The sequence below is a fragment of the Clarias gariepinus genome, chromosome 19 (genome assembly GCF_024256425.1).
Source record: "Clarias gariepinus isolate MV-2021 ecotype Netherlands chromosome 19, CGAR_prim_01v2, whole genome shotgun sequence".
Lineage (NCBI taxonomy): Eukaryota > Metazoa > Chordata > Actinopteri > Siluriformes > Clariidae > Clarias > Clarias gariepinus.
The window spans coordinates 5,904,794-5,918,147 of NC_071118.1; the positions used below are offsets into that span (position 1 = coordinate 5,904,794).

A 13,354-nucleotide genomic window follows, 5' to 3' on the forward strand; every position below is an offset into this window, starting at 1 on the left:
ACATGGTGGTTATAAAGGGATTGACATGGTCAGAAACAATGCTCAGGTAGCCCGTGGCATTTAAACGATGCCCAATTAGCAGTAAGGGGCCTAAAGTGTGCCAAGAAAAAATCCCCCACACCATTACACCACCACCACCAGCCTGCACAGTGGTAACAAGGCATGATGGATCCATGTTCTCATTCTGTTTACACCAAATTCTGACTCTACCATTTGAATGTCTCAACAGAAATCAAGACTTATCAGACCAGGCAACATTTTTCCAGTCTTCAACTGTCCAATTTTGGTGAGCTCGTGCAAATTGTAGCCTCTTTTTCCTATTTGAAGTGGAGATGAGTGGTACCCGGTGGGGTCTTTTGCTGTTGTAGCCCATCCGCCTCAAGGTTGTGCGTGTTGTGGCTTCACAAATGCTTTGCTGCATACCTCAGTTGTAACGAGTGGATATTTCAGGCAAAGTTGCTCTTCTATTAGCTTGAATCATTCTGCCCATTCTCCTCTGACCTCTAGCATCAACAAGGCATTTTCGCCCACTCACGCATACTGGATGTTTTTCCCTTTTCACACCATTCTTTGTAAACCCTAGAAATGGTTGTGTGTGAAAATCCCAGTAACTGAGCAGATTGTGAAATACTCAGACCACAGCATCTTAATCAGATTTAAGTCGGAACTTAATTTTTTCCTTTTTATTTTAGATATTCAGAGGTGGACTTGCGGGGGGGTTTTAAATCATTGCCATGCTGCATAACCTAAGTGCCCTTATGCTTGAAGTCATGAACCGATGGCTGGACATTCTACTTCTGGATTTTCTGGTAGAGCACTGAATTCATGGTTCTGTCAATTATACGAAGTCATTAAGGTCCTGAAGCTACAAAACAGCCCCAGAACATCACACTACCTCCACCATGTTTGACTGTTGGTATGATGTTCTTTTTCATGAAATGTATGACTTTATATTCCTGCCACAATTCTAAGCGCGGGGTTTGACATTTTGAGAGCAGACAAAGCACTCGATGCGCGTGCAGTGTCTCCACTGCGCACTCAACAGCTCGATTCTGCTGATAGAGAAGGAACAGCCAATCAGAAGTAGTGTGTGGATGTCTGTGATTGGCCAGTTTTGTGGCAATATTGTAACACTGGACAATGCTGAGTGAGCGTACAGGCAAAGTCGAGCGCGCACAAAAAAATAAATGTTGCACGCGCATGCAGGCAGAGTCGAGCGCGCACAGAATCGAGAAGTCGCACGTGCGCGGAGAACATGTGGAGCGAGCAGGGAAGACGCTGCACGTGCAGAATCGAGCTGTTAAGCGCGCAGTGGGGACACTGCACGCGCGTCGAGTGCTTTGTCTGCTCTTAAAATGTCAAACCCCGCGCTCAGAATTGTGGCGGGAATATAATAATAATAATAATAACTTATGTCTCATCAGTCTACAGAATATTTGCCCAAAGTCTTGAGAATAATTAAGATGTTTATTGGCAAATCAGAGATGAGCTCTTGTGTTCTTTTTTTTGTCAGCAGTGGCTTTCAGCTTAGAACTCATCCAAGTATGCAATTTTCTGCCCAGACTCTTTCTTATTGTAAAATCATGAACACTCACCTAAACTGAGGCAAGTGAGGCCTGCCTTTTTTAGAAGCTCCTATATGAGTTGTCTTTGTGCTCTTGGAGTAATTTTGGTAGGCTGGCCACTTCAGGGAGCTTCACCACTGTTCAAAGTTTTCTCCATTTGTGAATAAATGCCTCTCACTATGGTCCGCTGAAGTCCCAAAGTTTTAGAAAAACATTGGTACCCCTTTCCAGAATAACAAGTCATTTATGTTGTTTCTCATGACATTTTAGTGTGCTTTACTTTGTTAGACAGGTTCTAATTAAGTGACTTATTGATTCAACACGCCTGGCAGTAATCAAACTTGGGTGTGGCAAGTGAAATTTAACTTACAAAAATGTGATTACAGTTTATTCATGATTTAGCAAGAGGGGATATTACAATATCTTTGTGTTAAGTTAAAAATGGTTTGATGATTTAAATCCTTTATGTGTGACAAATATACTAAAAAAAAAAAAGGGGGGGGGACAAATATTTTTAAATGGCACGTTAAGTGTCAGCCAATACTGACCATATGGAACATATGGAAAAAGCCCATGCAGATAAAAGTCCAGAGCTTCAGTTAGTGCTTATTGAAGATCGAAATGTTGGAATTGTAATTTCAGTGATAATAGCATGGTTTGAAACTACTGAGTTTTCACAGAATGGTGCAAAAAACATCCAGTAAAAGGTTGTTTCCTGGGTAGAACCATCTTCTTGATGAGAAAGATCTGGAAACAATGGCTCGACTTGTTACTCAGTTAACCACACTACTACTGTTGTGAGCAGAAAAGCATACACCTGAACCTGCTAAACATTGAGGGATCATTGAGAAACACTTATAAACAACATTCTTAGTAAATATAATAAAGTTTCCATGCAAATATTAATATTCGTAATATTAGTTGTCCAAAGACATGCAGAGTAGGCTAATTGGTGTTCGCAAATTCCCCTAGCGTGTGAGTGAGTGTGTGTGTGCTTGTGTGTCCTGGCACCCCATCCAGGGTGTGAGTCCTCTGGCGTCTCGTGACCCTGTACATGATAAGCGTTAAAGAGAATGAGTGGGAATGAGAGAGTTGTCCAAATCCGTGACGAAATTGGCGCTCGGTTTGCTTACATGAACCAAGGTTTCAAGATGTTCCTTGGCGGTAAAAACACTTCACTGAGACAGTAGATCTTTAGGATGTTTACTTTTACATTTCCGTCCTTTCAGCTTACCGGCATGTGAGATTTACATCCATCCATTTTGTGTACAAGCTCTTTGGATACGTGTGTCCTGAGCACGATGAACTGATGTCATGATGTATAAACAAATGTGTGAACAATAGATTGATTTATTCTTTAAAAAAAGTATTAAGAAATTGCCTGTATCAGTGGATATACCATTACAGTAACGGCATGTATAATGAACGAGATGTTTTGATAGTTATATTATGTCCAGTAGTGCAGTAGCGAAATAGGGCTCAACACACAAATCAATTCACTTCAGTTTTATTTATAAGACAATTTTTATAATAGCTTTTGTCTCAAAGCATCCCAAAAAAAAAATCTATATAAATCATAATGATCAGATTGTCCACCGCGTTTATTCCATACAATTCCAAACAAGCCTTGTTGTTTCATTGTTCCTCTTATCTTCACAAACACACACACCTTAATACACACCTTAATACACACCTTACACTTATATTCTCTTTGGACTTGTTGCATGTTATCATCTTGTATTCTGCATTCCTTTTTTTTCTTTAGCATAAAATCACAACAACTTATATAAGCTAATAAAGAAAGTCTTGGTTTTAAACGTCTTTGAATTAGCACGTTGGAGCCAAAACAGTTCCAAACCCAAAGCTTTAAATCATCCTGGTTGTATTCTTATGAGGCAAAGGAAGTGGTTGCCATGGTTTCGACAAAACAGATAAGATATTATTGTAACGCTCAGGAAGTAAAACAACCACTTCATGGGACAAAAATTCACTTTCACCCGCGGCTTTTCACACATTGCTGTATTATTACGATGCTTTTCTCTAAGCATAAGCAGGTGTATATTGTATTGTAAACATGGGAGTGCTGCTGGAGACTGGAGCTCTCCTTCTGGTTGCCGGGATTATTTTAATGCCCTTGTTCTAATATGTTATTGTTTCCATAGTAACAAAAATACATTAACATTTAATTATTTGTCAGATGAACTTTACAGGACTGTGAAATCTATATATAGTTTTTGCATATCCCGAATAAGGGGCTGCGATTAGACATGATACAGCCCCCCATGGGCAGATAGGTATAAGGACTTTGCTTATTTTGGAGGTGTTGGAGCTTGAACCCCAACCTTCCAATTCTGATTAGAAACCTAGAGCCTTAACCGTCTGTGCCATCACTGCCCCCCAAAAAATATGTTGGAATGATTGTGCCAAACATTGATAAAGTGAGATTTTCTGCACTTAGATTTTTATTTAGGATTTTGTTTTTAAAGGAGTCCCTAGTGTCAGTGTAATATAACACTCCAAGGTCAAGCTGTAACACACAGAGGTCATCAGGATTAAATATTCTACACATCGTGGTTTCTTGGAAACCACATTGGGAAAAAAAGTTGGTTTATTATGAAACAGAAAGTAAATTTTTTTAGCCAACTCATTCCCACAAGCATTCAAACGGCACAATGCATACAAACGAATAGCAGCTAAACCAGACTTCATTTTTCCTTTCACTTTTTTGATTGGTCATCTGTAACCTCTAATTTCTCTTCTTGACAGAAATGATTTAAACCAGATCCGCTCACAAAACCCCAAGATTAAAAATGTCATGTATTCTGAGAAGCTTTCCCGCCCATCACGTTTGTAAAGAGGGCTTATTTGGTTTGACATAGCTTTTCCACCTGACTTTTTTAAACCACTTTTGATCCATTTTAGCAAGAAGGCATCTCCAGCCACTCACTAAATGTATTTTGTTAACTCTACAGTAGATACTTTGTGGACAATTCCTAGAGATTCCTAAAGCCATTTCTAAAACACTAAAATACAACCTGACTGTCTGGCACCGTCTGATGTTTGAGTCACACATGAGCTGAAGCTCTTGCTCTGTATCTGCAGGACTTTAAACACTGCCTGTCAGAAAGGTCTAATGTTTTGGTTGATACAAGCAAACAAAGCAACTTAGGAAAATTAAAATTATTGGAACTGGGTGAAGTGAAGAAACTATTGAACACATTCTCAAAACCTGGAAGGATGTCTAAACCGTCAACTTTATGGAAAAAATGTCATTGAGAAGAAAAAAAAAATCCTGAATGGGGATCACTTAAAGGTGGTGAAGTTGCATAGTAAAAAAATCAACAGTAGGATGGAAACGGAGATAAAATCTGTCAAAAACCTTTCTGTCTCTGCACATCCCCTCAATTAAATCATTCAATAATTCAGTTATTAGGCATACCTTGAGAGTATGGGCTCAGTTCAGAAAGCACAGCGGTCTCCTGGGCTTTTCTCTTTCCAGTCCTATCATCTCTAACCATCTCTTCCACCCTTCTTTACATGATTCAGTGTTTCAGGAATGGTACAATAAGTGTATTAAGCTTTGGAAAGATCTGTTTGTTGACCATAGTTTTGCATCGTTTGAACAGATTTCTGAAAGGTTTAACTTACCCCAATTTTATTTTTTTCAGATATCTGCAAGTAAGATACTTCATTTGCTCTTCAATACCAAATTTCCCTGAGGCTCCTGATGCAAATATTATAGATAATGTCCCCAGTTTGTCTCCGCTGCGTAAAGGCCTAATATCAACTATTCATGGTGGATTGATGGGTTTGAGTCACACCCCTTTGTGTAAAATCAAAACTGCTTGGGAGAAGACCTAACTTTTTAGGATTCTTAAACTTGTCAACTCAACCTCCTTATGTGCCCGCCACTCTTTATTACAGTTTAATGTTGTACACAGGGCTCATTTCTCCAAACTTAAGCTTTCCCGTTTCTACCCAGACGTCAATCCTTGCTGTGCTAAAATGTAAAACCGGAGAAGTGTCTCTTTTTTATATGTACTGGACATTCCCGTGTTTGGAAAAATTCTTGAGGGATGTTTTTAAAACCATGTCGTACATAATAAAATGCAGCCTTAAACCAGAACCTCTGATTGCTCTTTTTGGTGTCACTGGAGAGGGAGATAGGTGTCTAACTCCAGCTAAATCGCATTTATTGTCTTTTGCAACACTCCTGGCCAGGTGTTCTCTTTTATTCAAGTGAGAGGATGCCACGTCACCCACTTACGCTCAGTGGCTCAGAGATATTATGTCCTATTTGTCCCTAAAGAAGATTCACTACTCAATCTGGTAATCAGACTTGAAAGTTCAACAGGTGTGGGGACCTTCCTTCGCTTTTTTCATATACAATTATAGTTTGACTCCCTTCTTATTTAATTGTTTGTTTGTTTGTTCCCCCACCCCTTTTTTTGCACCAAAAAACTTCCAGCTCCATGTTATTTTTTCTGTTCCTCGTCTAGCCTTTTTTATCCATGTAAAGCTGGCTTGGAGTCAGGGAGGGGCAGGGAGGGTTCTATAGGAGGTTATAAGGGGTTTATAAAATTTGTATTGAAACAATATATGTTTACCCTGTTATAACCCTGTTTAAAATCAATAAAAATATTGTTGAAAAAAAAACACAACAACAGTAGACACCAGAGCTATGTTTATTAGTGAAAGTAAGAGCATTTCCATACACACACAATATAATAAGAACTCACAGGACTGGGACTAAACAGCTGTGTGGCCTTAAGAAAACAGATTGTTAGTGAGATTAGTCAGAAAACAAAGCTTTAATTTGTTAGGGAGCATAAAGATGGACTTTGGAGTAATGAAAAAAGTCATGTGGTCTGATAAGTGAAGTGATCCCATTACTGAGTGATGTGCGCATTAGGGTAAGAAGTAAAGTGCATGAAGCGAAGCATCCATCATGCATAGAGGCCACTGTACAAGTTATGATCTGGGGTTGCTTCAGTTGATCAGGTCTAGACTCAGCAACGTTGTATGGCAATAAAATGAAATCAGCTGACGACTTTTTAATGTGCTGAATGACCAGGTTATTGCATCAGTGGAGTTTTTCTTCCTTCATGGCAAAGGCATATTCCAGGAACATGAGGAATCATTTTAACACAAAAACTAGCCACCACATTGCACGCTATAATCAAAGCTAAAAGTGACTGAATGAAATCTTAAAATGTGTGACTTTTTTTGGGGGTGGGGCAAAAGATGTATATTGCGCTACTGGTTAGTTGATAGTTGCATAAATAAACAGTTTTTCTGATTACAGTTTCCTGTGAATGTATAATGTATAATGCATTTTGATTTTGTCATTTAGATAAATGCAAAGGCAATTACTTATACAAACTAAACAAAAACTGTGAAGTTTGTATGACTGTTATAAAGGCTGCCTCTTGTAATTGTTACTAGACATAAATTAAAAGGGAGGTGGCAAGGGAAGTCTGAAAGAACCCAAAGGAAAAGGGAGGTGGAGATGTCCCAAACTTAAAAGTGTGTCACTGCGACACACACACTCAGTAGTGCTATGACTGGAGGTGGATTTCGGACACATATTTGGACAGCAGCTCTGTTACACCTAAGTTAGAAGTGTCTCAGCCTGAATATTCTACTGTATAGCGCAGCGTAAAGATGTATAAAGGCAACTATAAAGGCGGCTATTCAGATTCCAAACTGGTATGGTCAGCCAAGAAAATGCACAAACCAGAGGAAAAAGGTTGTGGTTACTACATGAAGATAATCTTCTTCTTTTCCTCACTGATCCAGTCGCTCATCATTGTCAGCCTGGTGCTTTTTCTGGTTTATGGACAGCCCGAGCAGACGGCAGAGGAGAAGAGGGTGCTGGAATTGGAGCAAAGTTTTAATAAGCTGAGGATGGAGAAAGCAGCTCTTCAAGAGAAAGAGAAGAACCTCACCAAGGAACTGAATATCACCATGACTGCAAAGAAGGCTGTTGAAAAAGATATGAACACGTTGCGAGAACTGGCGAAAAATTCAAGCATGAGTATAACTTACTTGCAAACGAGATGGGTGAGAATTTATCACTTAATCACAAGTCCTTAAATACTGTAATATTTATTCTCTAATTTTATCTATCATGACAAATTACAACAAGGAATGTGATAGTAATTTAATTTATAATGTTTCATTTTTAAATACTTAAAAATTATAGACTAATATTTAGGAAAAGCATAGTTTTCTGTGTATTGAATTAGATGCCTAAATGTATTGTTTAAATGCTTCGTTATATGTTAAATATTGTTTGCATAGTAATTATCACTGTATATGTGTTTAAATTTGCAGCGATTCTGTGAGACAGAAAAAAGGTCAGTTTTGCCTCCAGTTTGTCCTCAGAACCCATATACAGACAGTAAGCCATTTTCATTCTTCATGAATATTTTGTAAATCAATTTTTTTAAGAAAATGACTTGCACCTGAACAGCACAAAGTAAAAAAAACCATGGTTTATCTGGATACACAGATGCAATCTAAATTCCAAATGTTTTTTTTTTTCTTCTTTTTTTATCGTAGCCCGAGGCTGTATGTATGCGCTTCAGAAATCGGATGAAATGCTAAAACTTGTCAACGCAAACTTCACCGAACAAATGGCTACGATGAGAATGAACTTGGAAAACGCCAACAAGGACAAACTGCAGTATCACCTGCAAGCGATCGAGCTGCGGCGAAGCAAGGCCTTCCTCGAAGAAAGGATTCAAAAGTATGAGAAATCGTGTAAGGAGGATTTCGTTAAGTCCTTACAGGGAATCCCTAATGTCACCAGGGAGTTTCTTAAAAAAGTCGACGATCTCTTCACGAAGCACGAATCCTTCCAGCTAACGTGTGAGAAACAAAGCACGAAACTCGAAGACATTCGAGCCAACTGCAGCAGCTTGTCGAAAGAGGTGGAGAACAAGCTTCAGCTCTATCTGGACAAAGTAGGGAGTCAGGTCTCGTCCATTCTAGGAGCGAATGCCAAATATGAAACTGAAAACAAGCGGCTGACGGTGGATGCAGCTTGGTGCAAGGGGAACCTCAGTGCCACTGTGGAGCAGAACCAACAGGCTCTCAAGCAAGGCCAGCTTAAGTATGACCAAGAAACGGAGAAGCTCCTGCTGCAGGTCCGACAGTTGACTGAAAGCGGCAAACTTAAAGAAAAGCTATTGTCCGTGAAAGAAATTGATATTAAAATCCTCACTGAAAATATTAAGGCAGTTAATGCATCATTGATTCTTTGTAAGGTGGGTTTTTATTTAAAAAAAAATAATAAATAAAGAAAGAAATATCTTTATAAATCTAAAGAAAACTAGTGAATTATTTTTAATTGTTCATTGTTTTCCTTACAGGCAACACAAAAACCTTTAGGACCACTTCCACCTGTAAGGTCTTTCCCGTGGTCAGGTTCTCTCGGGCCACAAATCCCTGGATTAAGCAGCACTGGGCACGGAACGACAGGACTGGGCAACGGCGCATCAAACGGTATAAATGTACTGGGTCGAACAGGCAGTAGTTTATCAACAGGGTTAAATTCTGCAGGGTCAAGTAGTACGTCTTTGGTCAAACCACTTGGAACAGGATCCATTGTGACCGACCAACAGGTGTCAGGTAAGAAAGAATGGACCAACTGCACACCTTTTGTTGTAATAACCAGTGTGGTGAAAATATCACATTCATAATGCTTCTGTTTTGTTTTTGTCCCCAGCACAAATCACTCAGCACTTGCGAGAGCTTCAGCGGTTTACCAAATAAAGGGAGCAGACCACAGTGTGAAGATCAACCTTGTATATAGAATATATGTATTATAATAGTTTTTGTTTTGCTATGGACGTCTCCAATCTGATCGGTCAGAAAGTGATGGTTACTTTTCTATAACAGGATAATTCCATTATATTGTTCACTAAATAACTGAAAAACCATATTCTCTTCTATAAAAGGAATTAAACACTTTTGGAAAGTGCTGTTCGCGCGACGAGGGACATGATTGACTTCACTGTAGTAAAGACGTCCCAGGGATTTTGTACAACAGCACAGCCTGTCGTGTTTTATTCCTAATCTACAGTACAGTTGCACTATTATTCTTATGATGTTAATAAACTGTATTTTGCTTGCATGACAGGACGCATGGAATTGTTTATCATGAGCTTATAAAAATCTAATAAAGACTATCAGACCACTTGCGATCTTGCGCTTCTTTGGCGGGGTCATCAAGTTCTACCTGAAAACACACCGATAATAAAAGGCACGAATGAAAAACATGTTTTTTTTCTCGTGTCATGAAAAGCATGGAGGTTTAGATCTGTTATTGTGAGAAACACATTCACAGAGAGCACATGGCAAGAATCCAACTTGTGTAGGTCAAAGAAATGTGGCAGTAAACAACAGTGCTTGGTTTAGGGGCCCTGACTACTCCAGCATGATGGTCCACCCCAGTAGGAATGATTGTTTGCCTGTCAGACTGTTTATGCCCTCGAATAGGAAGGGTGGATAAAACAATGACTCACCCATGCTCCAAAAGTCAGGTGCATGCTATCAATATTATTAAAAAGTTACTCATCTCTTAACACCCCTTAAATAACTCTGGCCGGCCATAGCCTATTGTGATGAGTTTTTTTTTTTTTCTGCGTCAATGGGAAGGATGAAAAAGTAAAAAATATCTCCAATCATCGGAAATCTATGTCATTTGAAGCCAAAGTTGACCTATAATTCATCCCTGATGACAGCAAAGTAAAAAAAAAAGAAAAAAAGTCCAAACACTTGGATATGTCAATACGTTTGCATGGATGCGCACCTTCTAAAAAAACTAACTAAGAATGAAAACAGGTAGAGAATAAATGATAAAACAAACACACCTTAAACATCCAGGATATACCCACTAAGAGGACACATTGTCTTTCCTAAAGGCAATGTCCACAGAGACAAATTGGCACTGATAAGCAAAACTGCATGTGCAGAATGTAAAACAATTAGAACACAGCTTCCCATGCTGACTTGCTTCCTGTAAGATGCAATGCCAGAAGTATTGAGAAAAAAAAAAGAGAGAGAGAGAAGCTTAAGCAGAACAGAAACAAGGCGCCAATTAATAAATAATGCAGTTGCATAATGGAAGCCGCAGTTCTGCTTTAAAGGATATCCTTTGTTTAGCATAAGTGACTTCCAGGTAGGCCTGCTTGGTCCGAGAGGCGCTCTTAACGTTAGCATCGGTGACATCCAAACAATAAGTCCTTTGACAAAATGTTGTGTTTATTTACTGCTGTTAAAGATTTCAGGAATCGGGAAATGTGCTGCCATTGTCAGGGATTGCGATCAAGCACGAAGATCTAGCACAAGCGCTTGTTGTTGAGAGGGAATACATTTTATATTATATTTTATACATATATGCATTATGCCATATACAGTATAGGAAGCTTAAACAGAGCCTGAGAGCACAAGGCCTGCAAAAAGGTAATTGTTGTAAAATGTCTTCTCAGTATTTTACAGGAAGGGATGGGTGCTTATTATTTAAAACCTCCTTCCTTGTCTAATTGGTTACGAAACACTGAGCACTGTTATTCATACTCTAGCTCCTCTGTACGCTAATTGCACTTCCTACATTGTTGGACCATTAGGACCCTATGGTAAAGCCATTAAAAGGTCAAAACCTTTTGTTCATCTCCCAAAATAAAGTCAGCCAAGACTTTATAAATAAACGTATCTCCATGCCTCATAAATATCTTTCACACCACTAGAATGAGGCGGCTGCTGCTACTTCTGTTTCTACTACGACTACTCACGTTGGGTATTTAACCCATAAATGAACCAACGCTAATAAACCAACATTGTGCGGTTGGTTTATTAGCTCTATATCTACAGTGAGTTAAGGCTGTCCAAGTCAGCTGCACATCTAAGGATGTTTCTATTAAATTTCCCAAACTCAGGAACTGGAAAAGACATAAATAAAGCTTGAGCTGAATTGTGTGTAAATCCCTTACGAAAAATTTAAACATAGTGAAAATACAGTGCAAAACGTGGTATTGTGGTGGCAGCAATAAACACTAATTATATGACAGTTAGGTCAGACCGAGTAACCTGATTGGACAGAAGCCATTTCATAGGTGGTGATAACAGACAGTAACAGCACTTGGACATTTAACTATATGTACAGTATCATTCCATGTCACAGGTGTCCCAATCACCTTTAATTACACTAACTGTGAGTTGCAGCATGGGTAAAAGTAGACCGGGACGAAGGAAAGAGCAACTGTGACCTGACAAAACCAATATTCAAAACTAGTCACGGAAGTACGTTTAGCAAGAAAACATATCTGATAATGTTGTGTCATCTTAAACAACACTTTCTGTCTTTATTAATTGCTTCTAAGTTATTCTGAATTAACTCACTGTTGTTGTATTTGCACATATAGTGAGCTACAAAGCTAACTAGCATCTAACACAAGGCTAAATAAAAAAATCCCGCTCTAACCCCTGATCACGGACACTACTTGGTGTGTGGAACAAGGGATTGTGCTCCCTACATAGTGCACTAGCTTTTCAATTAACACTATTTGGGATTTAACCCCAGAACCCAGAGCCCAAAAGTTACTGGAGCTGTATACTGTAAGTGGCAACTTATTCAAGAATTACAAAGATTTACAAAAGTAACCTCCATGGTTTATTCTTCTCACCTTTTGGTTCTATAGTACAAGTCTACAAACAATACACCATAATGACAATGTGAAAGAAGTTTGTTTGAAATCTTTGCAAATTTGTTAAAAATTACAAAACAAAGATAAAAAAAAATCACATGTACATAAGTATTCACACCCTTTGCCATGACACTCAAAATTGAGCTCAGGTGCATTCTCTTTCCGCTGATCATCCTTGAGATGTTTCTAAAACTTGATTGGAGTCCACCTGTGTTAAATTCAGTTGATTGGACATGATTTGGAAAGGCACACACCTGTCTATATAAGGTCTGACAGTTAACAGCGCATGTCAGAGCACAAACCAAGCCATGAAGTCCAAGGAATTGTCTGTAGACCTCCGAGGCAAGATTGTATTAAGGCACAGATCTGTAAAAGGGTACAGACAAAATTCTACAGTACTAAAGTACTGTGAACACTGAGGCCTTCATCATTTAGTAAATGAAAGAAGTTTTTAACCACTAGGACATTTCCTAGTGCTGGTCGCCTGTCCAAATTGAGCGATCCCTTAGTCAGGAAGGTGACCAAGAATCCGATGGTCACTTTGAAAGAGCTCCAGCAATTCCCTGCGGAGAGAGAAAAACCTTCCAGAAGAAAAACAATCTTGTAGCATCATACTCAAACAGACCTGAGACTGTAATTGCTGCCAAAGGTGCTTCAACAACAAAAAATGTTTTTGATGGTCTGAGAGTCCTCCAGGTGCCTTTTGGCAAAATCCAGACGAGCTGTCATGTGCCTTTTACTGGTGATGGTAGTTCTTTTGGAAAGTTCTCCTTTCTCCACTTGAGCTTTTTCAAAAGTTTGCTCAGTTTGGCTCAAACTTCTTCCATTTATGTATGATTGAGGCCACTGTATTCATTGAGATCTTCAATGCTGATACATGTCTGTACCTTACCCCAGACTTGTGCCTCAATACAATCATGTCTAGGAGGCCTACAGACAATCCCTTGGATTTCATGGCTTGGTTTGTGCTCTGACATGCACTCTTAACTGTGGGACCGTCTGAATTTACTGAATTTACCACAGCTGTAGAAAGAGAATGCACCTGAGCTCAATTTCGAGTCTCATGGCAAAGGGTGT

General features: G+C 39.1%; 1 protein-coding gene across 2 annotated transcripts; it reads left to right on the forward strand.

The window, feature by feature from the left end:
- Nucleotides 1–7,101: 7,101 nt before the first annotated feature.
- On the forward strand, nucleotides 7,102–9,768 carry plvapa (plasmalemma vesicle associated protein a). Of its 2 annotated transcripts, XM_053477955.1 has the most exons (6): nucleotides 7,102–7,274; nucleotides 7,365–7,628; nucleotides 7,902–7,968; nucleotides 8,130–8,836; nucleotides 8,942–9,200; nucleotides 9,298–9,768. In XM_053477955.1, exons 1-6 carry the CDS (start codon nucleotides 7,230–7,232, stop codon nucleotides 9,342–9,344), a joined length of 1,389 nt encoding a protein of 462 aa, XP_053333930.1. In that variant the 5' UTR covers nucleotides 7,102–7,229; the 3' UTR covers nucleotides 9,345–9,768. The 2 variants fall into 2 exon arrangements, with proteins under 2 accessions (XP_053333930.1, XP_053333929.1); XM_053477954.1 differs by having other exon boundaries at nucleotides 7,102–7,628.
- The last annotated feature ends 3,586 nt before the right edge of the window (nucleotides 9,769–13,354 follow it).

Bases quoted from the DNA above. Each gene is read 5' to 3' on its own strand.
- plvapa (XM_053477954.1), top strand. From the start codon at position 7,230: ATGTATAAAGGCAACTATAAAGGCGGCTATTCAGATTCCAAACTGGTA. The intron at 7,969-8,129 runs GTAAGCCATTTT...TTTTTATCGTAG, and splicing joins TCAGAACCCATATACAGACA to CCCGAGGCTGTATGTATGCG. The intron at 8,837-8,941 runs GTGGGTTTTTAT...TTTTCCTTACAG, and splicing joins CATCATTGATTCTTTGTAAG to GCAACACAAAAACCTTTAGG.